We start from the raw sequence: 27,825 nt of genomic DNA on the forward strand, positions 1-27,825 counted from the left end.
TAAGGGGAATTTCTAGGAAAAATTTATCTGTAAGGGTAATTCTAGGGGAAAAATTTATCTATGGGTGATTCTAGGGAAAAAATTTATCTGTAAGGGAAATTCTAGGGAAAAAATTTATCTGTATGGGAAATTCTAAGGAAAAAATATATCTGTAAGGGAAATTCTAGGGAAAAATTTATCTGTAAGGGTAATTCCAGGGGAAAAATTTATCTGCAAGGGTAATTCTAAGGAAATTTATCTGAAAAGGCAATTCTCGGGAAAAAATTTACCTTAAGGGGAATTTCTAGGGAAAAATTTATCCGTAAAGGTAATTCTAAGGAATAAATGATCTACAAGGGTAATTCTAGGGAAAAAAATTTATCTGAAGGAGAAATTCTAAGAAAAAAAAATTATCTGTAAGGGTAGTTCTAGGGGAAAAATTTATCTGTAAGGGGTAATTCTATATATAAAAAAAAATTGTCTGTAAGGATAGTTCTAGGGAAAATATTCATTATTACGGGAAGCTTTAGAGGAAAATATTTTGCAGCAGGTAAAACTTTTGTAAAATAATAGAAGTACGAATAAATTTATCACGGGAAACCTTACAGGAGAACATTTAGCAACAGGGAAAACGTTCTTTAAAAAATCAAAAGTACGAATATTTTACGGGCAAAATCAACAGCAGTGACGAAACCATTAGGAAAGAGGCCAGTGAGAGTAACAGGAAAAAAATATACCTTCAGTGACCGACTCTCGCTTCAGGTCTATCCAGGATCCTGGATCTATCACTCATGAAATTCTGAGTAAACTAACAAAACCTACAATGGCACCTCCTCTGCTAGATCCTTGATCGACCAGCCCACTCTCGGCATGAATGAAAGTGCATAAAGCATATTGAATCATACCCAATCACAGAGAAAAAATCCATGCAGAAGGATACAGTTAAGATTGGGTCATTAATATTCAAAGTGCAAACACAATCTTACAGAACAGATCAAAGACGATATTTACTTGCTAATAACCTTTCCAAAGATTACATGGCTATTAGAGAGACGGAGAGATATTGCACATACTAAAAGGAAATAAATCAATATAAACGAGTGAATAAACAAGAATATTTCATTAATTAAGTACTGTTGGGAAGCTTTCCCCTTAACAAGAATGGTTTAGAGTAAGAGGTTACAAAGTGCACACACAGTCATACAGAACCGACGACATTAACTTGCCAATTGGCTTTCCAAAGACTACACTGCTATCAGCGAGAGGGAGAGAGACATACTACAAGGAAATAAATCAATATGAATGAGTGCATAAACATGAATACTGCATTAATATTCTATTAATTAGTTAAGTACTGTTAGGAAGCCTTCCCTCCTTAACAAGAACGGTTTAGAATAAGACATTACACTCACAGCAACTTCTGGAACCCAAGAACAGATTTTGCGTTCAAGGTAACTAGAAGGAAATACCCAACACGACTGCAGAAGGAGACGTCATTTGCACAAGGAGGTGGTCGCCATTTCGACTGCTGTCTGATGGGTGCAGAAAGACAAAGGCTGCGTACCAAGAAGAAGAAGAAGAAGAAGAAGAAGAAAGTCTCTCAGCCTTGACCACGTGGATTACCCCAGGGAAAGCTGCTGCTGCTGTTGGAGTTACTTGGTGATCTTCCAAATAAGTCTGGCAAGAACAAGTACCTGGGAAGTGGGAAGGAGGGGATGAAAGGGGAGGTGGAAAGGGTTAAGGGTTTGATCCGATGCCAGAAGGAGACAAAACGAACAGAACAGAGCGACTCGTCGACACCATTCGAACTAGATAAATCCGAGCAGACCGCAATCCGGGATGCGTGACAAATATTGGTACTTAGTCACGTCTTGGGGGAGGGGGGGGTGCGGCGGGAGAAGAAGTACTCACTCCAACGGAAAGCCAGTTAATGGTGCTGAAACGAAAATCAAGCAAAAACGCGAATACATTTTTATCTATTTATTAATCTCGTTGTCTTCTTTTTAATAAGTGAGAGCTCTTTCTGTATGTCCTACTGGACACCAAGATTTCTTTGGAAGCTTGAATTTCAAGTCAATGGCCCCTTTGGTGGGCTTGATCCATATGAATATGATTCATCCTCTCAATAATAATAATAATAATAATAATAATAATAATAATAATAATAATAATAATAATAATAACAATAACAATAATAATAATAATAATAACAATAATAATAATAATAATAATAATAATAATAATAATAATAATAATAATAATAATAATAATAATAATTCGAACAAAGTGTTACCGAAGACAAGTGTCATACGAGCAAGCACGACGGCAGGCGGATTGTCAACAATTAGGAACAAACAAAGACAGGTTCTCAAAGCAGGCAAAACTGGCTACATGCACAAAGTAAAGAATTAAAAAAAAAAAAAAAAAAAAAACTCGATTGTTCCGAGATGCTGAATCGCACGTTCAAGGTAAAATTTGTTGTTTGTTGACTGGAGTTATAAATATCATAACTGACTGGTCTCTGTGAAATGGCGTCGCAAAAATCCGGGGTCATTGGCACCGGGGAAAAGATATAAATATTTTCAGTGCTTAAGAAATCGAATTAAAATATAAGTCACTGAGTCTTACAATAAACTCGAGAGGGATAGTTCATTTCCCTTAAGAGAGAGAGAGAGAGAGAGAGAGAGAGAGAGAGAGAGAGAGAGAGAGAGAGAGAGCTAACTACAACAGCGGACTATACGTACCTCCCAGACAGTCATCCACGAAGACCTATATTGCCCCAACCTCGAATCTTGAAAAAAAAAATATATAAAAAATAAAAAAAGAAAACAACAAAAATGATATGTCAGATCACCCGTCGAGCCTTCACCCGCGCCCACACGCACTCGAGAAACAACACCCACGGATACAGTCGGCTGTTACTTTCACTGTTAACCAATCTGGGTCCTCTGTTATTCCTTGTTCTCAATGTATCGAATGTCCTTTTTCGAAAGCTTTCTCAAAAAGTCGTCCTTTGGGATGGTTTTACCTTTTAGTTTTCTGTAAAGGAAAACTGTTGTGCCGGCTTTGTCTGTCCGTCCTCACTTTTTTCTCTCCGCCCTCAGAACTTAAAAACTACTGAGGCTAGAGGGCTGCAAATTGGTATGTTGATCATCCACCCTCCAATAATCAAACATACCAAATTGCAGCCCTCTGGCCTCAGTAGTTTTTATTTTATTTAAGGTTAAAGTTAGCCATGATCGTGCGTCTGGCGCTATAGGTGCCAACAACACAAGCCACCACCGGGCCGTGGCTGATTGTTTCATACAGCATTTTACGCTGTACAGAAAACTCGATTGCGCCGAAAAAACTACGGCGTATTTTTTACTCGCTTATCTTCTGTTCTTTCTTTTTTTGTAAGTATTATTCGAGTGATTATGTGTTGTATAATTATCTGACCGTCTACTCATTCACTCCTACTTCATTATTCATTTTTGCCTTCATTCATCTATGTGTATACTGACTGGGTGGCTTACGTATTTATTTTTTTTATTTATATATATTTGATTTTATATTTTTACAGCTACACATTTGCTCCTCAATATATTAAATTTTTACATTTATTCTTAAAATGTTTCTATACCTGCGAATTTTAAAATTATATTACCTTTCTCCTTTCGTAATCAATCGCAAAACACAATGATCACTCCAAATCACACACACAAAAAACACACAAAACTGTAAACAGACATTTATTCTTAAAATTTTTTCTCTAGCTGCGTATTTAATCATTCCACTAACTTTCGCTTTTCGTAATCATTTGCCAAAAACAGTGATCACCCCACACACACACACACACACACACACACACACACACACACACACACACACATCTCTAAACAGAAAAAGCCTCACTTGCGCAAAGCTGCAATCTCAATACATTTTCCATCTTGCAAACTCTAAAAAAAGAAAGAAAAAAAAAAGGAGGTTGCATTAAACGCTATGGTGATTTCAAGGTGACCCCAATTACCTGTGCCCAAATGAGGCGGGGTCAAGTAAACGGGACCTCATCTCGGGTATGATAATGTGACTCATCTTATGTACTTGGGCTGCAAAGGGAACGAGTTTTCTTCTATAGTCTCTCTCTCTCTCTCTCTCTCTCTCTCTCTCTCTCTCTCTCTCTCTCTCTCTCTCTCTCTCTAATCCAGTTCAATCCAGTTTACCTTTAGATCTAGATCCCCTGGTCCTGCCAGGCCTCAAAATAAATGGAACAGAATAGAATATAGAATTTAGGCCAAAGGCCAAGCGCTGGGTCCTATGAGGCTATCTAAAAGGTTAAACAGGAGGGAAACCTCGCAGTTGCACTATGAAACAATTGTTAGAGAGGGTGGAAAGTCAGATGGAAGAAAGAGAATATGAGCGGAGGTGCAGCAAAAGAAATGAAAGAGGTCGCAGCTAGGGGCCGAAGGGACACTGCCAAGGCCCTGAAGCAATGCCTACAGTGCACCGTGTGAAGGCGCACTGATAACACTGCCCCTCTACGGGAGCCTGTATAAAACAGATTTCTTGACATGCTCTAATAATTTACGTTGAAGGTTAAAATTTTGTCAAGAAAAACAAGTAAAAAATGCACCGAAGTTTCTCCGGTGCAATCGAGTTTTCTAATCATCGTATATTGGTGTATGAAACTCAGCCACGGCCCGGTGTTGTAGGCACCTATAGCGATGCCAGAAATACGATCATGGCTAAATTTAACCTTATATGAAGTAAAAACTACTTTGGCTAGAGGGCTGCAATTTGGTATGTTTGATTATTGGAGTGTGGATGATCAACATATCAATTTGCAGCCCTCTAGCCCCAGTAGTTTTTCAGATCTGAGGGCAGAGAGAAAAAGTGTGGACGGACAGACAAAGCCGGCACAGTAGTTTTCTTTCACAGAAAACTAAAAACCTTATCGCCCAAGATGTTCAGAAGCTTTTAAGAGAAAAATGCAGACTTCTCACTATTTTCTTATCATGGCAATAGCAACAAAAAGAAAAAAAATCCGTTCAATAAACGTATCAAATCAGGCACCATAAGTTTATTAAATGGCCTTGAAATATGCAATATCACCATCAATCGCCATTTTCCCCAAAAATGAACAAAGTTTTGTGGGAAAAATTCCCAATTTTATCAATACGAATAAAAAGAATAAGACCTTCACGGGCTCAGATAAGCAAAATTCTAAAAGACAAAAATCGCTGAAAATGCTATTCATGTCTTCTTTTTTGAAGAGATCTCTTCTTTCTATATTTCCCTTTACCTTCTCTTATTTCTTCCTAATTACTTTAGAATATGCAATCTAGGACGAAGGCCAAGCCCTGGGACCTATGAGGTTATTCAGCGCTGAGAGGAAAACTGAGATTAAACGTTAACAAAGGTGTAACAGGAGGAAAACCTCGCAGATGCACTATGAAACAATTGTTAGAGAGGGTGGAGAGTAAGATGGAAGAAAGAATATGAACGGAGGCACAGTAAAAGGAATGAAAGGGGTTGCAGCTAGGGGCCAAGTATTGCCTACAGTGCACCCCTACGGGGTACTTCTTCCTAATGAACACCATATTCTTTGGAAGGTTGAATTTCAGGTCAGTGGCCCCTTTGGTGGGCTTGTTCCATATGATTAGGGTTCATCTTCATCTTAATAATAATAATAATAATAATAATAATAATAATAATAATAATTTCTTGAGTGGGTCTCTCCCCGTATGGGGAGGTAGTGCCGTCAGTGCACCTCACGCGGTGCACTGTAGGCATTGCTCAAGGTGCTTTGCAGCGTCCCTCCGGCCCCTAGCTGCAGCCCCTTTCAATCCTTTTACTGCGACTCCGTTCATATCTTCATTCTTCCATCTTACTTTCCTCAACCGTCTCCTAACAGTTGTTTCAGAGTGCAACTGCTTTGAGGTTTTCTCCTGTTATATCTCTCAAAAATCTTTTTCAGTTAATTTCCCTTTCAGCGCTGAACAATCTCATGGATCCCAGCGTTTGGTCTCTGGCCTAAATCTTATGTTCCAATTCCAATTGAATGGACGACAATTAAACTAAGATATACTTAACTTTTAATCATGTCGTCAAATATTCAGATATCTACGAATCTCTAAAAACAGCCGGAGTTGGCTGTAATCTCTTATAATATTATTATTAATTATTATTATTATTAAAACAGTTTAACCAGACCACTAAGCTGACTAGTAGTCTCTTATAAGTGAATGCTTAAAAGCGATAAGATTCGCTTTCAATTTTTCAAAAGGTTACGATTCTTACCGAAAGAATGATTCACTACTTAACAGTCACCTCATAACTCTTCGAAACCTCTCGCAACATTTGCCTGCTTGCTTCAAACCCTTTAAATGGTCAAGGATAGATGAAAGATCTCCTTAAATGCTGAAAAAATTTTTTTTTTTCGTTTTAACGTGCTTTTTCCCATTTTTATGTGGGGTGAGCACGATGCCTTCTTTTTGAAGGACTTTGATTTGATTTCTGCAAAACAGCTCAAAATGTCTGCCGTGGCAGAGACTTGATCGTCTAATCTCTTCCAATGGCGCAGACCTGAATTAAAATATGTAAAAGTGTAATGTTCGCTGTGGAATTCATAAAGCATAGAATGCAGGATTTAGGCCAAGGCCAAGCGCTGGGACCTATGAGGTCATTCAGCGCTGAAATGGAAACCGAGTAGAAAGGTTTGAGAGGGTGGAAGGTATGATGGAATAAAGAGAATATGAACGGAGGTACAGTAAAGGGAATGAAAAGGGTTGCAGCCAGGGGTCGAAGGGACGCTGCAAAGAACCTTAAGTAATGCCTACAGTGCAGCGCGTGAGGTGCACAGATGACACCACCCCCCTTATGGGGGAGGCCTGGTTTCGACCTCCAGAATCTTGCAACCAACAGAGACGAGACCTCGCCCAATGCTGATGCACGGACATGGGGCCGGTAGTTTCATTCCCAAAGATTAATGCAAAACTCAAAAACTCGCAGCAGACCTAAGATCTCAGGTGTGAGCGGCAATGAAATACATCAAGGACAGAGAATCCAACAGAGAGCAATGACATGACATCTCTTCGTAGGGAATGATTAAGAAGTCATTCTTTTAGGGATAATAGATTTTAAGTTCCGCCTTCTTGCATAACTGAGCTACTGTTTGTCCTTCCAAATAGTAACTTTAAATATTTTTAAAATTTGTGAAATGCCTTGTAGCAAGATGAGATCTTCAAGAGAGAGAGAGAGAGAGAGAGAGAGAGAGAGAGAGAGAGAGAGAGAGAGAGAGAGAGAGAGAGAGAGAGAGAGATTAGTTTGTCTAGCAGGCCTAAGTAATCTACAAATATATAACTAAATATACCAGTTCCTTTAACTAACAATATTTTCAAAATTTGTGAAATGCGATGTAGCAAGATGGATCTTCACGAAAGAGAGAGAGAGAGAGAGAGAGAGAGAGAGAGAGAGAGAGAGAGAGAGAGAGAGAGAGAGAGATTAGTTTGTCTAGCAGGCCTAAGTAATCTACAAATATATAACTAAATATACCAGTTCCTTTAACTAACAATATTTTCAAAATTTGTGAAATGCGATGTAGCAAGATGAAATCTTCACGAGAGAGAGAGAGAGAGAGAGAGAGAGAGAGAGAGAGAGAGAGAGAGAGAGAGAGAGAGAGAGAGAGAGAGAGAGAGAGAGATTAGTTTGTCTAGCAGGCCTAAGTAATCTACAAATATATAACTAAATATACCAATTCCTTTAACTAACAATATTTTCAAAATTTGTGAAATGCGATGTAGCAAGATGAAATCTTCACGAGAGAGAGAGAGAGAGAGAGAGAGAGAGAGAGAGAGAGAGAGAGAGAGAGAGAGAGAGAGAGAGAGATTTAGTTTGTCTAACAGGTCTACGCCATCTACAAATATATAAGTAATAAATACATAAATACATCAATTTCTTTAACTACCAATAGTTTCAAAATTTGTGAAATGTCTTGTAGCAAAAAGAAATCTTCACAAGAGAGAGAGAGAGAGAGAGAGAGAGATTGGTTTGTCTAGCAGGTCTATGCAATCTACCAACATATAACGAAGTATATCAATTCGGTTCAACAATGGAATGACAAGAACTTTTGCTCCGAGTCAACAAACGTTTCCATAACCCATCTCAAACGTTCGAAACATTCACGTCAACCGAACGTTTAACCTCATCAACAAAAGGCCTACTATCTATTAGTAAATGTGCCTCACTATAGAACTCCTCAGTTCCAGAGGTGCTTTATCCCTCACACCGTTGGACTGTGGAACGGCCTCTCTAGAGATGTTATGCAATTGGAACTTCAAGAGTTCAGGGAAGATGCAATGCATTGATATCCTGATACTATATTCTCCCTGCATTTTAATACATTTTCATCTATCTATTGATTTATTTTTCTTTAATGAGCGAGATCTCTTCTTTCTGTATTTCCTTTTATCTCATCTTACTTCTTCTTAATGAACACCATAATATTCTTTGGAGGCTTGAATTTCAAGTCAGTGGCCCCCGCGGTGGGCTTGTTCCACATGAATAAGGTTCATCTTCTGAATAATAATAATAATAATAATAATAATAATAATAATAACAACAATAATAATAATAATAATAATAATAATAATAATAATAACAATAATAATAACAATAATAATATGTTATTATTAGTCAGGCTAATAATATAACAATAATAATAATAATAAAACTGGAGTCAGGAACGGCAAATGCATAAAACTCAAACTGGATAGGAACGAAACCACTGTTATTCATTAAATGTGTATATTCATAAAAATACGACGCAATGGGAACCGCATTCAGGGAGATATAAACACATTAGCCATGAAGCCAACAACCTTTCTGAAGGGAACGTCGCTGAAATATATAATATATGTATATATATATATTGTATATATATACATATATATATATATATATATATATATATATATATATATATATATATATATATATACAATATATATATATTGTATATATAATATATATATATATATATATATATATATATATATATATATATATATATATATATATATATATATATATATATATATATATATATATATATATATATATATATACATAAAACGAGAGAAATCCCAGAGCTTTCCTAGTATCAATAAATATTACACCTGTTACGACTGCGGTCATATCAAAGAGGGGAGGGGAGGAGGAGGAGGAGGAGGAGGAGGAGGAGGAGGAGGAGGAGGGGAAATCCTTCTGAGGCTGCGAGGAGACGGATCGATAGAGAAAGCATAAACCGACCGCAGGCCTGAAATCTCAAGGTCATCGTCACATCACTTGTTCGGTTTGCATCGTTGCTCCTCGATTTCATCTCGGAGGAATCGGTTGAGAAAATCAGGAGAAACGTCTTCTTAACCCTTCCTATTTGGGGAGGGGAGGGGGAGGGGAGGGGAAAGATGGGAGAGGGGGAGGGACAGTTGTGGCCGCAGTTTTGCGTGTTCGACGAGAATTAGCAGAGATGGAAACGACCTTGAAGGCAGGCGCTATGGGAAGGGGGGGAGAGATGTGGGTGGGGGAGGGGCAGGGGGAGGGAAGGGGAGTGAGTGGGGGACAGAGAGGAAGGGGTAGAGATTGAGAATGATGGGGGAGAGATAACGATAATGTTAGAATAAGCTAGCTTTTCGCCAGAACAAGCCCTTGCTCATAGGACCTGAGAGAGAGAGAGAGAGAGAGAGAGAGAGAGAGAGAGAGAGAGAGAGAGAGATGCTAACATGTAGGAGGAGGAGGGTGGGGGACGAGGAGGAAGAGAAGAATGGGCGGGGTCCGCGGAGAGCGAATAAGGGGGAAATTTACTAGGAGGGGGGTGGTGACTAAGGTCACAGTGTCTCCCCCTTGGGAACACCTTATATATACGTGAGCGGCGGTCATCGCAGCACAGCATAACCATCTCCAGGTTAGTGAGAGACACACACACACACACACACAAACACACACACAGGGGTTGCTCTTAGTGGTGACCAGTGAGTTTACTACAAGTGCTAGTGAGAGTGGTTTTCGTGAGCCAAAAATAATAACAGAAAAATTATTACAGTGCGTGAGAAGGACTTCGGAGATTTTCTCAAATTCTTCATCTCTGAAGTAACTCGTCATTTTCTCAACTCCTTGTTAACGGTCTTGCTCGAGTCTATAGGATTCTCTCTAAGAATTCAACTCGCGGTCTTTTTAACAGAATCTGAAGCCGTGATGAAGTGATCTTCGATTGGAAAAAATGGCAAAAATATTTATATTTTTCATTTATTTTTATTTATTTTGTGACAGTGATTCGGAAGAGTGAATGGGGTTTCCATGAACCCTGTGGCTTTTCAAATTAGGCTAAAAAAAAAAATGTCTAAATTGCGTGTTATGTCAACTGAATTTAAAGCAAATTTTTTTCTTATTGGCATTTCTCTAACAGTCTCAAAACGAAACGAAGGAAATTATGCAAATATTACAGCCAAAAGAGGCTACATTCGAAACGTTTACAGCTTTAGTTTAAAAAAATTATCTAAAAAGTTACGCACTCTTAAGCCCTGGTCACTGGATGACAGTCGAATACAGCAAAATATGTCACCACAAGATTTCATAAACCTCTTTTAATTTTTTTTTTTTTATAATCTTTCTTCTTTCTGAGATAACGCTAAATTCGTATATGTTAGCCACTAACAAAGAGTCAAATCTTTGAACACTAGCTTTATTCTTTTTCCAGTTTACTGATGTCCTTTCTCCTTCTTACTCTAATTTGCTTAATCCTATTTGGCCATGGAAAATTCGTAAATTCTTACAAGTAAGAATATTCTAATACTGTGCAAAGCATCGTCCCTGTTTTGACGAACTGAGTAACCCATTCTTATTAGGTTTTTGAGTTTTCCAGCCAGAGTGACTCAGTTTTTGATTCTCTATAAACATATCAAAACTCAAGCTGTCTGTGTTGCACATTTTCAAACCAAATGTCCTCAGAAGATGAGTTGATTAAAAGCTCTGAATATCAAAATCTTTGAAGCCCATTTTCTCAGAATGGGGAGAAAATGGCTTAGGCCAGTTCGTCAAACTACGGATGATTTGATCTAGTAGTAAAAGCACAGATTCTTCACCTGAATAATTAAAATCGGCTTCGAAAACGAAACGACTTTTACCAGTTGTCGTTTTCTGTAAAAGAAAACTTGTGCCGGTTTTGTCTGTCCGTCCGTCCTCAGATCTTAAAAACTACTGAGGCTAGAGGGCTGCAAATTGGTATGTTGGTCATCCACCCTCCAATCATCAACCATACCAAGTTGCAGCCCTCTTGCCTCAGTAGTTTTAATTTTACTTAAAGTTAAGGTTAGCCATATAGCCACAATCGTACTTCTGGCAGCGCTGTAGGTACCAACAACATAGGCCACCACCGGACCGTGGCTGAGTTTCATGGGCCACGGCTAAGAGTTTTGTGGGCCACCACCAGACAGAAAACTCGATGCATATTTTACTTGTTTGTTTTGCAATCTAAAACTCTCAAATAGATTTACTTCGAGCGTCGGTTAGAGTATTTACTCGCCTCTTCAACTTTAGTGGGACGCTTTCGCGCAGTTAAGAGTTTTACCTGTCAAATAATTAACAGACGTTACATTTTTATTTATTTATTCATTTGTTCATTTATTTTTTCTCAGCCACCAACTGATCTCTTCTTTCTCCGTTTTCCTGTTACTTCTTCCAAATGAACACCATATTCTTTGGAAGCTTGAATTTCAAGTCAATGGCCCCTGTGGGTTTGTTCCATATGAGTGGGGTTCATCTTCTGAATAATAATAATAATAATAATAATAATAATAATAATAATAATAATAATAATAATAATAATAAACTGGTAATTCTTCAACACTTCATGCATGTAATAATACTGGTTTTAGAGAGTAGGAGGAAATTCTTGAGTATTTGCTGTTCTTATAAGGTCAGCTATTTAATTGCACAAAAATTATCATTAGCAATGAATTATCTCTCAAGAACATTATCTTTCCCTTTTGCGTCTCTGCTATTCGCATACCTAGTGAGTGATCTAATACCATAAACTGGCGTTGCTATAATCAGGCTGCCTTGTGATATTTTTTCCGCGTCGATCTTCTGTCAAAATACGTAAACAAATAATTAATAAAAACTCTAAAGATTTACCTGAAGCAAACAACCAGAATGGTTTTTTCTTTTTATTTGGATTCGCAAAACATTAGGCTTCCATATTATTTTAGAATCGTTTGCAAAATGATTTCGAAATTAAAGACACCAAACTTGAATGAGGTGCTGTGGCCAATCTTACTTATGAACAAGGAAGTCACTTTCTGTTTTGTTTATATAACTACCACAAAAACCACAGCTGAAAATAAACAAGAGGGCCACTAATAAGTATACAGAAAATACTATTAATTCGTGCCTAGTTTGACGATCTGGCGTAAGCTGTTTTTTTCTTCATTCTGAGAAAACAGGCTCCTAAAATTTTTATATTATTCAGAGCTTTTAGTAAGCTAATCGTCTGTACAAAATTTTGTTGGAAAATCTGACAATGCAAACAGCTGAAATTTTGATATGTTATAGTACCAAAAACTGAGGCACTTTGACTGGAAAACGCAAAACCTTAAAAGAAATGGGATACGCCAGTTCGTCAAAACAGGAACGAATTAGTCCACCTTTCTAATGGAAACAAAAGCAAAACTAAAATAAAAAAAAAAAGACGAAAATACTATCAACAGGGCGACAAAAATACTCTAGGCAATCGGAAAATGTAAACCAGAGCCTCAAAATACCCAGCCCTAACGGACCACGCTCATGTACCACAACGAGGGACAGAACCAGACTGACGCCCTCTGGTTGACTCCAGCAGTGAAAGTGATGTCAAGGTCTGCCGGGGAGGTTGGGGCCATCCAGGACGAGTCAACACGGCGGGACTGCCAATGATAAACGCGACCTTCTTCAGACAATAAAGGAGAGACCCTAGATGGGTACTGACTTGCAATTAGCAAAGCAGAGTGCCTGCGTTTGCTTGGAGAATAGAACAGAACATCGAATTTAGGCCAGAGGCCGAGCGCTGGGACCTATGAGGTCATTCAGGTTTGGAAGGTGTAACAGGAGGGAAACCTCGCAGTTGCCATATGAAACAACTGTTAAAGAGGGTGGACAGTCAGATGGAAGAAAAACATGAACTGGGGTACAGTAAAAGGAATGGAAGAGGCTGCAGCTAGGGACCGAAGGAACGCTGCAAAGACCCTTAAGTAATGCCTACAGTGCACCACGGAGGCGTTTGCTTGGTCTCCTTTACCCACCGAATTCCTCGACTGTTTAAAAAAAAAAACACACACACACAAACAGCCCTCCAAGACTTGAACGAACAGAAACTCACATTAATTTACAAAGACAATAACAAAGTCGACCTTCTAAGACCTAAGCAGCCAAAGACTCATCTTACTTCAACCCACTTCGGAATGAGAGCACATTTCAGTCGCACCTAACCTGCCCACCAATCGTCCCCTATCCCACTCCCCCCACCCCCAAACCCTTCCCAGCGCTCTCTCCAACCCACGTATGCCCGACTGTGAATTGCTTGAAATCTTCAGGCTCGCTGGCACAATATATCGTTGCCAAGACGTTCCCAAAGAAAAAGTAATTAGAATAAATATTTGACCTCAGGTTTCAGAACAACCTCCCAAAATTCTCAATTCATTTCATAAATCTTTTCCTAAAGCAGTTTTGAATTTCGGCTTACCATAACTTTGGACAGTCCTTCAAAACACCAGGTTTTGCCTCGATAATCTCAATACGGAAATTATGCCTGTCTTAATAATAATAATAATAATAATAATAATAATAATAATAATAATAATAATAATAATAATAATAATAATATTATTATTATTATTATTATTATTCAGAAGATGAACCCTATTCATATGAAACCGGCCCACCACAGGGGCCACTGACTTGAAATTCAAGCTTCCAAAGGATATTATTAAGGTGTTCATTAGGAAGTAAGAGAAGGTAAGGGGGAACACAGAAAGAAGAGATCTCCCTTATTAAAAAAAAAAAAAAAAAAATTAATATCAAATCACTGAACATCTCATATTCTTAAATTGTAACTCCTTCCTCAGGATGGGTCGGCTTCAGATACTCGTAGTTTTGGTTTGTGCGGCGGGCTTGGGACGGGCTCAGGTCCAGTTCCCGGGCACGAGAGAGGATGCCCAGCCCACAGCAGAGGCCCCTAAAGACGGCCCAGCTGGGCCACAAAGCGACGCTACTCCAAACACCAGGTCAGTAGTCCCATCCTGGGATTTTTCTCGCGTTGTGGGGTCATTCATGTCACTGGAATTTTAAGAGAGAGAGAGAGAGAGAGAGAGAGAGAGAGAGAGAGAATGGGCAATCTCGGTTATATTATGAATGAGAAAGAGAGAGAGAGAGAGAGAGAGAGAGAGAGAATGGGCAATCTCGGTTATATTATGTGAATGCACGCAAGAGAGAGAGAGAGAGAGAGAGAGAGAGAGAGAGAGAGAGAGAGGAGGTGCAATCTCGGTTATGTTTTGTGAATGATTTAGTGGGTTTGTGTGTAAGTGAATGCGCACAAGAGAGAGAGAGAGAGAGAGAGAGAGAGAGAGAGAGAGAGAGGGGCAATCTCGGTTATGTTTTTGCCTTGATTTAGTGTGTTTGCGTGCAAGTGAATGCACACAACAGAAAGAGAGAGAGAAAGAGTGCATCACTGTTATGTTATGTTAGTGTGTAAGTGAACGTACAAGCAAGAACGAGAGAGAGAAATAGAGAATGTGCAACCTCAGATATCTGTTTTCGCACTGACTTAGTGTGTAAATGAATGTACAAGCAACAGAGAGAAGAGAGAGAGAGAGAGAGAGAGAGAGAGAGAGAGAGAGAGAGAGAGAGAGAGAGAGAGTAATTTGTTATGGTGTCTGCATTCGTCCTTCTTTAGGATTTCGAGTTTGTAAGTGAAGGTAAAGGAGAGAGAGAGAGAGAGAGAGAGAGAAAGAGAAATTTGCAAAATAATTATAGCATCCATTTACGTCCTGCTTTTGGCGTTCTGATCAAATTACGCCATATGGCAGCCTTGCAACAACCAAACTCGAACGAACAAAATAAACTTCCCAACACATTTGCAGAATGAGGAAAGCATCTCGAAATAGTTACCTCCTACATACATTCTTTCTGATGCGGCAGAATGAGAACGGATAAAAGAGCCCTTTCCTCTCTTCCCTTTCCCCACAGATTCTTCCCCGGCCTCATCGAAAACATCGACTTCCTGAACATCTTCCACGACCCCTGCGACAGCTGTTCCTTCAACGACCAGCAGAAAGCCAACCAGTGCTGTCAGTCTGGAAACCGTCGGTGCTGCACTTTCTTGCAGCCGTTTGGATCGTTCGGTGGTCCTGTCGGGCACTTTGGCGGTGGTCCGATCGGCCCGTCATTCCCAGGGCAGTTCCAGGGACAATTTCCAGGACCCATAGGTCCCCCTGGCTTCCCAGGACAAGTGGGTCCCCCTGGAATTCCAGGACAGGTGGGAGGTGGCAAGCCAGGCACTTGCCCGTTCGTCGCAAACACCCAGACAGGCTTCGGTAGATTTGCAGGAGGAGCCGCCTCTTGCGTGCAAGAATGCCAGAGCGACTTCCAGTGCTCTGGAGTCCAGAAATGCTGCCCTGTAGGATGCTCTACCGTGTGTCGCAGTCCGCCTGGAGGTAAGTGCTACTAAATACTCTTTGTCTTTTCTTATTCTCTTACCAGAAACCATCTGTTTACTCTTGGGTGCAAGCGCCTCTTAAAGTCTTTTCTCTTCCTTTACCAGAAATTACCCATCCTCCTGGAAGTAAGCGCTTCTAAAATGCTCTGAGCAAATTTCATCTTTTCTTCCAGGAAGTAAGTGCTTCTAAATGCTGCTAATGCCTGTTTTCTTCTTGTTGTTGTCCGAACTCACGAATACTGTTCCTCACAGAAGACCCCCACCCGGCCCTAAACCCCCGACAAATCAAAACTGGGGAAAATGTTCTGTGCACAGCAACACAGAACAGGCCTTTTTTTGACTCTGTTATATCATAAGAACTTTCCAGTAACAGAAGCCGTGAGGTCTCAAGCTGTTAAGTTTACCTCAAACCACAAACACGGTTCTTAACTCCCGAACTGAAAACTTGCTTGTATGTCACTCAAAACACATTGCAAGGAATGTTTGATTGTTGCATGTTAATGCTGCTATTAATCTGTCTTCATCACTACGCTGAAAACATTTTCAAATTTAGTGACGTTTATATTAAGGGTCTCTTGGAACTGGGAAAGGAAATGGGGAGTTACAAAAGCGAATGAAAATGTAGTATAAACACAAGAAATTACAAAAGATTTAACGTTTTTAAGCTTCCACAAAAACCACATAAACGCTGTCTTTCTTTCTTTCTTACCTTCTTACTTTAAAACTTCAGCTGAAAACCCTTGCAGCGTCAACAGACTATCAACATGAGATGGTTCCAAAGGTCAATCAGCCTCCAGAGAGAGAAAAGTGACAGGAAAAGGTGATAGATAAATAAATATGAGAGAATGGAAAGTAAAACCTATACACATGAAATTCAGGAGACGTCAGCCGAGAGCAGGAAAGAATTTGCTCCTCGCTATTTGGAGATCAGAGGATTCCACAACTGCGCCAAGTAAACTATTTCAGATTCTACTTGTAGCCAAGACAAAGCTCCGAGCAAACCGAGTAGTATTAAACCTTATGCTAGAAAACGTCACACTGTGTTGTGAGTAAATCAGTTAGGTCAGATAAAGAAGAGTGCAGAGGATGTTTGTTGTTGTGGTACACTTTATGTAACAAACATAATGAACTCACTTTATGTCTACGACACAAGTCAACATTAAGAGTTGGCAAAATACACTTGACTGGTGACATAACTCTGCCTACGAGTTTGAGATGAGAGTCAAACCAGAATACAACTGGGAGAACAGTACTACGAACAAGGAAGAAGAAGAAAAGAAAAGAGTTAGAACATTTAGATATAAAATGGCTTCATCCCGAAGCATTCAAAAACAATCCGCAAGATACCAACTTTTTGAGAAACAAAAGTCAATTTCGTATCAAAAGTTACTCTAAGATCTTAAAGAGTCACAGATATTTAAAACTGTACCATTTAAATGTGTACCAGGATGCAAAGGCAAGAGTGTTCTAGGTCGACAAACCATCACATTTTGCGTTTTAGAAGGGTTAAGCTTCATGCCCCAAAGCCTACTCCATTCATGAATACGTGCCAGAGCTCTATTTAAGGATTCTGCAACCACAAACCTAAGGTGCAGAGAAGGGACGACAGGTAGAAGAGTGCTGTAGCATCACTGGTATGCAATCAGTTTGTTCCCCAGACCTTGCCACATGTCAAATGTATCAATAATAAATAGCAAACGTCCAAGAACACTACTGAGAAACACCTGAAATGACATTTCTAAAACTATTGGTCATCAAGACAGTTCCTTAGGATTCTGCCTATTAAAAATTCATTTAAAATACCAATAAAACATCCCCAAATTCCAAATAATCTTAGCTTGTAGATAAGTTCTTCATGATCACACCATCTTTCATAAATTTAAAGATGCTTTACAATGAAAAATTTTCAAACTATACAAACCAAGCACACGGACACAGTAAAGTACTAACTCCTAGTGTCAAAAGAAAGAAAAACTTAGATTACAATTACAGCAAAAGTAACTTGAAACGATTAATACGTTATGATTTCACATGCTGGTCAGTGACTGAGTATTAGATTGAACTTGAACATACTACGCAGGCATAGAAATAAATAGCACTTTAACCCACATAAAATACTACTTCAATCCCTGGTTACCTTAGGACAGAGTAAAAGTAAGAATTATAATATTTTAGAAATTACAATGCATCATTTATTTATCACATGCCAATGAGTAACTGTCTATTGAACACAGTGTAGACTTTTGCCTCTGAAAAAAATGGCCCTACTAACACTCCATCTTCTCCTCAACAGCTGAGCAGAGCTTTGGCTTAGGCCCTGCAACGGTCAAACCAGGATTCTGTCCACGACCTCAAGGCCTCTTTGGAGGCCTGTTTGGCACACGCTCTGCAGCTGCTCCTGGAACAAGGTCAACTGCAGATGTCCCTGCAGATGACCCCTCAGTGGCATCCCCTGCTGTGGAAGACGCAGACAAGCAAGCACTCAAAGCTCAGCGCAGGGAGGACCGTCGACAGGAACGCCGCCAACAAAGAAAGGAAGAACGTGAAGGAAGAGTCGCTAGAGATGCAGAGGTACAAGCAGATGAGAATAAACGAAGCCGCCGATCTCCCCAGCGCCGAGTTCAAGAAGACCGTCGTGAGAGACGTCGTAACAGATTTGAAAGGATATTTTCTAGAGTCACCCGTGAAGCTGCCGATGACGACACATCTAGAGGCGGTCAGACTTTACATCTAGAATCCCAAGATGATCGGAGAGAAAGGAAACAAAACAGGTTTTCACGTGTCTTCGACAGGGTCACCCGTGAAGCTGCCGATGACGACACATCTAGAGGCAGTCAGACTCTGCGTCTAGAAACCCAAGATGATCGGAGAGAAAGAAACAAAACAGGTTTTCACATGTCTTTGACAGGGTCACCCGTGAAGCTGCCGATGACGACACATCTAGAGGCAGTCAGACTCTACATCTAGAAACCCAAGATGATCGCAGAGAAAGGAAACAAGACAGGTTTGAACGTGTCTTCGACAGGGTCACCCGTGAAGCTGCCGATGACGACACATCTAGAGGCAGTCAGACTCTACGTCTAGAAACCCAAGATGATCGGAGAGAAAGGAAACAAAACAGGTTTTCACATGTCTTCGACAGGGTCACCCGTGAAGCTGCCGATGACGACACATCTAGAGGCGGTCAGACTCTACATCTAGAATCCCAAGATGATCGGAGAGAAAGGAAACAAAACAGGTTTTCACGTGTCTTCGACAGGGTTACCCGTGATGCTGAAGAGGAGGAGACATCACGCAGTCGTCGCTCTCCCCAAAGAAGGGTCCAAGAAGACCACAGAGAGAGAAGACGAAACAGGTTCGCAAGAATCTTCAACAGGGTCACGCGAGATGTCTCTCCTGCTGAAGAAGAAGATGAAGAAGAAAAGCCGAGGACCACACGCCAGACGGCTGAACCAGACCAGCGCTTCTTCTTACCCTTACCCAAACCCCCCAAGATCCCAGGCATTTCAGACCTGTTCTGTCGTGACGAGTGCTTCAACGACTTTGACTGCCCAGGCAATCTGAAGTGCTGCGTCGAAAATGACTGTCGCACGTGCCTCAACCCCTCATTCTTCTAGGTCATAACATTTCACTCCTGGGAGCCTTCTCTAATTAACTGTCCTTTCACTCAGTACTACTCATGGAAATTCCTATACTGTGCAACATGAACTTTTGCACAGATTCCCCATCGAAAGCTTTAAGGCTATTTATTCCACCAAACTGTCTATTTATACACACATTTTATTATTTATATATATTTGGGAACACAATAGCCACTTTTTTATGCAGCACTGTTCACAACAGTGCACTTCAATAAATCTTTTATTTTAAATATTTTGGTTTTATTTACGAGGGTTATATTTCTGACAGGTATGAAAATACCAAGATGATCCTTCGACACCCCACAATGAATGAGAACAAAGTCATTTAATGGTGAAGCATGATACGAGGAGAGACAACCTAAAAAATACAAACTTACTTTGAACAGCTTACAAGATCGGTTCGGTGGCGTTTTCTTCCCCTCTCCCGCTGAGCTCTGGTACCCTCGCGTCCCTTGGGTATTCCAGCGTCTAATCTTTCCTTCATCTTGTTTTGAGCGCGCCCCTCCCTCCCACCAGCCTCTGCATTCAAAGACAAAAGAGAAACGGAGCGCCTGTCAATCATTACGCGCGTCACCCTCGGCTCTCGTGACCTTAGTCAACTCAAACCGAGCGTCAGTTTTCACCTTAACGCTACAAATACTTTCCAATTTACAGACACCCAAGAGTTGAGAACAGCCATTAAATCGACTACAACTTCCCGTTAGGGGAAAGTCACCACAAAGCTGTGTCGTAGTGGACGCCAAGGTAGGGCGAAGTAGGACCGTGAGTGGTGACAACCCACGTTTTCTGCTACGGAAAGACAAACGAAATTCTGGAAGGACTGGGAGGACAGGATGCCTCTGTCTGGAAAAGGGTAAGAATACAGAATTTAGGCCAAAGGCCAAGCGCTGGGACCTGTGAGGTCAATCAGCGGTGAAACGGAAACTGACAGTAAAAAAAAGTTTTGGAAAAATGATCAATTTGAATGCTTGAGTCATAATACACAAGGGCAGAATTCTACCTAGTTTGAAGAACTGGCATAAGCCCTTTTTTCCTCATTCTGAGAACATTGCCTTCAAAAGATTTCTATATATTATTCAGAGCTGCAAATTAGCTCATCTTTTGAGGAAATTTTGTTGGAAAACCGGACAACGCAGACAGCTACAATTTTGATATGTTACAGAGTATCAAAAACTAGGAGACACTGACTGGAAAACTCAAAAACAAACAAAAAAACAAAAACAAAACCAAAAATGGGACACGCCAGTTTGTCGAAACAGACAATAATTACCAGATAATGAACAGCAGCTAAAAATGCCTGGAACGAGGGAAGGAAAGCCTGCTTTTCACGGCACTTTGAATAGAGAAGAAGTTCAGAGGCGACGTTTGTTCGTCTGCAAAATACTTCTAGCAGAGAAAACCAAGCACCCGTAGTGCAAATCGTCCTTCAACAAGGCCCGTTCTATGCGCATCGCTACACCAAAACAAAAGCGAAACCACCAGGAATAGATTAAAAGAAAGATCTGTTGAAAATCGAGCAAATAAAAGAGAAGTATGGCGATTTTACTAAGACCTTATACGCAATGGGTGAGCGATCTTCGATTTTGCATCTTATCATACGCCAGAGAGAGAGAGAGAGAGAGAGAGAGAGAGAGAGAGAGAGAGAGAGAGAGAGAGAGAGAGAGAGAGTCTTTTACGAGTCATACATCTGCGCAAATGTTAGTCATCGACGACGACAACTAGGATTAAGCATAGAGGAAGGATTAAAGAATTTGGGCCAAAAGCCAAGCGCTGGGACCTATGAGGGCATTCAGTCCTGAAACGGAAATCGACAGTAGAAGGTTTGAAAGGTGCAACAGGAGGAAAAGCTCGCAGTTAGGAGAGCGGGGAAAGTGCGATGGAGGAAAGATAATATGAAAGGAGGTACAGTAAAAGGAATGAAAGGGGAAGCAGCTAGGGGTCGAAGGGACATTGCAAAGAACATCAAGTAATGCCTACGGTACACCACGTGAGGTGTACTGATGGCATTACCCACCTACGGAGGGAAGGATTAGAATGAAATACCAGGTCTAGGCCACGAGCCAAGCACTGGGATCAAATAGGTCATTCGGCGGTAATATAGTGATGAATGAAAACAATTATTTTTTTTTTCAAACCTGCACAAAGGCATATGCTTTTACACTGGAATACAAACACACACATATACATTTACTCACGTTTCCATACACACACACACAAATGTAATGATAAAATTCATAATTGTCTGAAATTTAAATCTTTAGTCAATTTGTGAAATTGGAATTTACGTTTCCTTAGTACATTCATGAACTGTTCGAATCAAAGTATAATAGTACTGCATAATTTTTTTTCGAGGCCTTGAAGTCTAATATAAGGAGTTGCTGCGTAGAAGAACCAGTTTTAACTGCTTCATTTTTGTCTCATAACCTCAAATTCTCCTTGGTAATCGTAACCACTTATTTCAGATAGACTCCGGAACCTTGAAGTTATTTCTTCCATTGCGACAAAGTACGCACCGGGAGTCATTCTTATTTCTGCCTACCCCTTTTTAAGTTGTTCCAGTCCTCATAAACTTGTTATTATCATTATCTATGAATCACAGCTCTGAAATGAGTTCTTTCTGCTCTCTCACTGGGCTTTCACGCTGGTCTTCTTCTTCTTCTTATTATTATTATTCAGATCATGAACCCTATTCATATGCAACAAGCCCACCAAAGGGGCCACTGGCTTGAAATTCAAGCTTCCAGAGAATATGGTGTTCATTTGAAAGAAACAACAGAAGGCAATTGGAAATACAGAAAGACGAGATGTTATTAGGAAAATAATTTAATGAATAAATAGATAAAAATTAAAGTTAAATACAAGGAGAATTGTTTTTAAGGTAGTACGGCACTACATCTTTGTTTGAACTTTTCAGGTTCCAGTTGAACAACATCCTCAGGGAGACTGTTCCACTGCCCAGAGGCTCCAATACTTGCTTCTTTTCTAACCAACTGCTGCTCCCCCATTCTCCTCACATGTCAAGACCATCTCGGTTTTTTAAAATCCAAGTCTTAGGCACCAAGCCTTCCTCATTTTAATGCAGTCTTCCTAACGCTCCTCAGTCATGAATCCCAATATACAAAATCTCTTGCATTTTTCTTGACAAAACAAAACACTGTTAAAAACTACGTGAATGTGGGAAAAGGCAAAATGAACGAAACATTTCTTGATGGAATGGAATGTAAAATTTAGGCCAGAGGCCAAGCACTGGGATCTATGAGGTTATTCAGCTCTGAAAAGGAAATTGACAGTAAAATGGTTTTGAAGGCATAACAGGAGGAAAACCTTGCAGTTGCAATATGAAACAATTGTTAGGAGAGGATGGAAAGTAAGATGGAAGAAAGGGAATATGAACAGAGGTACAGTAAAAGGAAAGTAAGGGGTTGAAGTTATTGGTAGGGATAATGTTCTTGAAGTAAAAGACCTGGGAAAGAGAGTCTTCATGGAGAGTAAGCTGCTCTACAAGGAAGTCAATGTCTGTCAAGAGATTATTCAGTGAATGGGTCTCAAAATACAGGATGCAAGCAGGGCGATGTTGTCTGAAGTGAATGCAGTCCTGGGTCGATGAAGTGAGTGCTCCAAAGCTTCACTGAATGTGGACGATAGAGCAAACGGCAAGGCTGAAGGACACAAGAGTGGAAAGAGCTGAATAAGTCTGAGAATATTTGTGGATACAAAAAGGCAACTGAGAGGTTGTAGAAGGCACCAGCTGAATGGCTGACCAAGGTATGTAAGGTATGTCTAAACAAGAAAAAGGTTCCAAAGAATGGGCAAGAGGCATAATTGTTTCCTTTTATAACTATAATGCTGACAGAGGAAATTATGCACAATGAAGGCCTAAATTCACTTCGCATACCAGTGGATGAGTATGGTACAATTCTGTCTGAGAAAGCAGGACAGATGAGAAAATTATTGATATGGGAAGAACATTGCAGGTTTTAACAAAGGAGAAGGTGTGTCAATCAAATGCTTGTTATGGAAGTTATGTAGCCACTGTACTTTGATCAAAACAGATTTAGGAGAAAGCAAGGTGGAGTGCTAGGATATATGCTATACATGGTGGTAAGTTGTTGTGAGTGATTGTCTTTGGAAGTGTGATGGGTGTTAGGACACGTAAATGGAAGAATGGCTATTTCAGTGGAAAAGTCGGTCTGAGACAAGGTGTGCTGTTTCAATATCTGTTTGAAATTCATTTGGGTGGACTGATGTCAGAAGTCTGGGAAGGGACAGCAGATGAAGTTGCAAAGTCGTGGGATAAGAAAACGAGTGGGGTGGTTGATGTTTACAAATGATACAATACTGACTGGAAAGAGTAATGAGAAACTGCAGAATCTAGTAAAAATGTTTAAAAGCGTTAGCAAGAGGAGCAATCTGAGACTTAATATGATCAAGAATAAGGTTATTAGGGTAGATGGAACCAGGAAGATGAAGCAATGAATGTTAAAATGGATGGTGGATGAATGGAAGTGGTTAATTCTTACAGGTATCTGGAAGCAAACATAACGGCCAATGATAGGATGACAGAAGAAAGTCATGGAATTGGTAAAACAAAGAAGGTAGCAGGATTTGTGCAAAATACTGGGAGAAAACTTTAGACTGTCTAGGGAAGCTGAAGCAGGAATGAATGAGAGGACTTTTCAGCCAATTCTCCTTTATGGAAGTAGATAGATAGAATATGGAGTTTAGGTCAAAGACCAAAGTGCCGGGACCTAAGAGGTCATTCAGCGCTGAAATGGAAATTGACATTATAGGGTTTGAAAGGTGTAACAGGAGGAAAACCTCGCAGTTGCACTAAGAACCCACTGTTAGGAGAGGGTGGAAAGTGAGATGGAAGAAAGAGAATATGAATGGAGGTACAGTACAAGGAATGAAAGGTGTTGCAGCTAGGAGCCTAAGGGTTGCTGCATAGAATCTTAAGTAATGCCTACAGTGCACCGCATGAGGTGCACTGACAGCATTATCCCCCTACAGGCCTTTTAAGGAAATGAAATGTGGATCTTGAACATGAATGAAAAAAATAAAAGCAGTTGAAACTGCTGAGATAAATTATTACATAGTAGACGTCCCATAGGAAAAATTGATACAGGGATAAATGTGGACAATAGGAGCGTATAATTCGGAAGTGTTAGGAGGTATGGAAGCCCTAGACAGTGCTGGATGGATGGTATCACCTTGTGGCAAGGAAGAAGTTTTTGATAAAGTTTTTTTGGGCAAATCATTCACTGCAACGTGATGGTGAGGCTGGTCCAGCAAGCACCTTCAAGTACTGATCTAGCCGTTGACATATTTTTGCCAAAGTTTCTTTAGTTGTAATTCCAGCAATCATACAAGCATGGCATTTTGTTTTAAGATATCTATCACACTTCCAATAAATATGTTCACCATTTTCACCTTTCTTTAATACATGAGCATTGTCAACTAACTTTCTATGTCCTTTTTCTGACTCAACAGACTGAGCATACATCTTGAGTTACTGGACCAATCCATTTAAATGTTTCTGCACAAGAGGTACCCTTTTCAGATTGGGCAAAGCATCGTACATCAGGCTACAACTGCTATTCCATATTATAAAGAGTTGTCAGTTTGGAAAAACTGTATTTTAGACAACTTACCTTTAGATGAATTGTATTTTGGACAAATTGATTTACACAAACTATTTTAGACCAACTCATCATATCCCACTTGAAAGATGGCAAGACAAAGAAGTTGGACAGCCTAGATGGAAGAGATAAAATGGAACAAATGGGAAGCAAAACGTAGAAAGCAATGCAAGTCGAAGTGAAAGATTGCAATGAACATTTTTTGTCTGCAGTTTGCTGTGTAAGGCATACTGAATATGGTACATGCATGGATGGAGAATAAAATAAAAAAATTTATTGCTTTCAGATATGTAGAGCAATACAGGATAAGCCAAGAGGAGAGACAATGAATATTGCATAACAAATTTAAAAGATAAACTTCAGTAGGTCTAAAAGATAAAAGATCCAGGGAGCCATCCAACAATGAACTATAGAGCAATATTCCGATAACCTGTAATAATAGAACAGAATCTGAAGAAGCATGTGGCATTCAACTCAACAGCTCAGAAGACATAGAAACTCTACATACAATTACTAGTATTTTTAGAAAATTAACAAGAACCATTTCAACGGATGTTAAAAACAAGCTTGGAAGCAAATGTAACACAAAATATCATCCAACCTTCATTATCCTTAAGAACAGAGGTGCTTGTGCAAAGTGATTCATGAAGCAATAGCACGGTGCAACATCAGCTACAATATAATCTGCATTTTGCTCTGAGTTCTGTTTCCCACCCAACAGGCTACATGACTTCCTTATCTGTACTATATTCTTGTTAAGGCTAGCGACAAGTTCATACTTCACTGTTGGGGATAATACCTGCAATAATCAATAGCATCCTCTGCTTACTGTATTGGATTACTGAACCTTATTTTCTGTACGAACACTAAAATGACCAAAAATGACAGTGGTCCTTAAACTCAATTATCTGGAATACAAGGCACAATTTGGGTTCACTAAAAACACCGTTCCAAAAGCCATTTGCATGGAATAAAGCCAAACAGTTCAAAGAAAATATCACAAAAACAAAACAATTCCAATATTCTTTTGGAGTGACTTCTGGTGCTTATTGCAGTAATTTAAATATTACTTTTGATATGATCACTTCTAATATGAAATACTCTTTCCCTCCTATTACATCAAAGTTCGTTACAGAACAAAGATAGAAACAACAAAATACCCTCCAAGGTAAAATAAAACAGGACACCAAAGAGAAGCAAACAATAAAATGTATTTTGTTAAAAAAAAAACTGAAACTACAGAAGTAATATATAGATCACAGCATAGCTTCACAGTAATGCCCATAAATTTCAGCTTAAAACTTTGAACATTCATCCCAGAGACAACATGTTGGCACAGTATAATGAAAGACTTAACAATGAGTAACTTCCTGTTTATCATCTTTGATTGGATTTCAGGCTCTGATAACGAATTAACTCTTCTGGTGTCACAGAAGGTACTAACAGTTCAACTGCCACCTTGAAATCCTCCTCCTTGACAAGAATTTCTGCTTCCTCCTCCTTTACCTTGCCTGAAAATATTTATAATGTAAAAAAGAATGGGATCCCTAATGCAATAAGATATACAATGGCTAATAGGTGCCATATTGCTTGATACAATTTAATCTTGAGTTGAGGATAGGCATTTTCACAAATATTTTCAAGCACTGTAAGGAATACGAAAAATCTGTTTCCAAAATCATACTGGAAAGACACTGTACTGATACTCACCTTCTGTTACATCCTGTATGGTGCGATGAAGTGCTGTGTACAACGCATCAGTACATAGGGAATATAAATCAGCACCAGTCAAGGTAAAAGGCAATAGCTCGGCCACACGTTCAAGATCCACATCCTGGTCTAGAGGGACTCTAAAGGGTAAAGAAAATCATCAATGAATTCTTAGCAACCTATGAGCTTGCAACAAGTCACTCGACTCTGCAGCTCAAAAGCAGGGCAGTTACTACATATGTAAGACTAGGTTTTGAGCTAGGAAAGTGGTTTCCCAACTTCAATAAAACCAACCAAGAGAAGACATTTACCCGTTTCTTAAATATATCACAACTTCCATTACTCTTAAAAAGCTGTCCTTGTTCCAAGTTTTTACAATCATGAAGATATATGAGAAGACAAAAATACAAAAAACTTAATAAAATTTCTGACTTGTTATTTCAAATGACATTGTGAGAGTTTTTATTTCAGTGCTTACTAAAATTCTATGCAAATTAATTACTTTTTTTACTTAGTATTTCTGTAACAAACTTGATGAGGACAGCATCAAAATGCTGATATTAGCCTGTAATGAATAAGTACAGATTTATCAGTGAACCCTGGACTTCTGAGATCTAACTTACTTAGAAGTGACTGCCTGGAGTATCTTGACTTGTCCTTCTCTGTCTTTACAAACGCCAAGGTACACCAGTTTCTCAAACCTGTTTGTGAGAATAAGATCTGACACTGAGACACTGCCTTTCCATAGGCAAAAAATACTGCCTAAATAAATATCAATATTTTCATGAAGATACATCATTTAAAAATTTCGTATAAAAACCCTGGAATGAAATTAACCACTGACAATAAGTACTTCATGTAGCAGATGCTTCTAGGAATTCACGAAGCACTGCACACAATCATTAAAATTAACCTTACGGGTAGCTTACCATCAACATCCATAACATGATTTCCAGGAGATACGAATGCCTAATGGTGAACAAATGGAGGAGAAGGAACAATAAATTTTAAGAGTAGTATTGGATATGGATATGGCATGACAACAACCTATGAAAATACACAGCAGGAAATGGGGACAGGGCAGAGACAAAGACCTGAAGCAGATAAGAACTCAAGCAGTGCAAAAACCACAAGA

At 39.5% G+C, this 27,825-nt stretch overlaps 3 protein-coding genes across 3 annotated transcripts in view; 1 reads left to right on the forward strand and 2 right to left on the reverse strand.

The window, feature by feature from the left end:
* The window catches only part of LOC136842439 (renalase-like), a 111,579-nt gene extending 91,724 nt beyond the window's left edge, over positions 1-19,855 (reverse strand). Inside the window, exon 1 of the mRNA XM_067109773.1 lies at positions 19,719-19,855. The gene's annotated coding sequence lies outside the window, so the exon portion shown is untranslated. The remainder of the gene's footprint in view (positions 1-19,718) is intronic.
* LOC136842438 (uncharacterized) lies at positions 9,848-19,571 on the forward strand. The gene is made up of 4 exons (XM_067109772.1): positions 9,848-9,919; positions 14,112-14,270; positions 15,232-15,698; positions 17,994-19,571. Exons 2-4 carry the CDS (start codon positions 14,113-14,115, stop codon positions 18,665-18,667), a joined length of 1,299 nt encoding a protein of 432 aa, XP_066965873.1. The 5' UTR covers positions 9,848-9,919; position 14,112; the 3' UTR covers positions 18,668-19,571.
* A 6,311-nt stretch (positions 19,856-26,166) lies between the features above and the next one.
* The window catches only part of Pex6 (peroxin 6), a 79,836-nt gene continuing 78,177 nt past the window's right edge, over positions 26,167-27,825 (reverse strand). Inside the window, 3 exon segments of the mRNA XM_067109785.1 lie at positions 26,167-26,491; positions 26,691-26,830; positions 27,314-27,391. Coding sequence (XP_066965886.1) covers positions 26,358-26,491; positions 26,691-26,830; positions 27,314-27,391 — 352 coding nt within the window. The 3' untranslated portion in view covers positions 26,167-26,357.

This window comes from Macrobrachium rosenbergii, chromosome 10 (assembly GCF_040412425.1).
Source record: "Macrobrachium rosenbergii isolate ZJJX-2024 chromosome 10, ASM4041242v1, whole genome shotgun sequence".
In the NCBI taxonomy this organism is placed as follows: domain Eukaryota; kingdom Metazoa; phylum Arthropoda; class Malacostraca; order Decapoda; family Palaemonidae; genus Macrobrachium; species Macrobrachium rosenbergii.

What these genes read in the sequence shown, in the direction of transcription:
- LOC136842438 (XM_067109772.1), top strand. Translation starts at nt 14,113, where the DNA reads ATGGGTCGGCTTCAGATACTCGTAGTTTTGGTTTGTGCGGCGGGCTTG. An exon ending in GACGCTACTCCAAACACCAG is followed by an intron (nt 14,271 to 15,231) that starts GTCAGTAGTCCC and finishes CTTTCCCCACAG; the next exon opens with ATTCTTCCCCGGCCTCATCG. An exon ending in GTGTCGCAGTCCGCCTGGAG is followed by an intron (nt 15,699 to 17,993) that starts GTAAGTGCTACT and finishes TCTCCTCAACAG; the next exon opens with CTGAGCAGAGCTTTGGCTTA.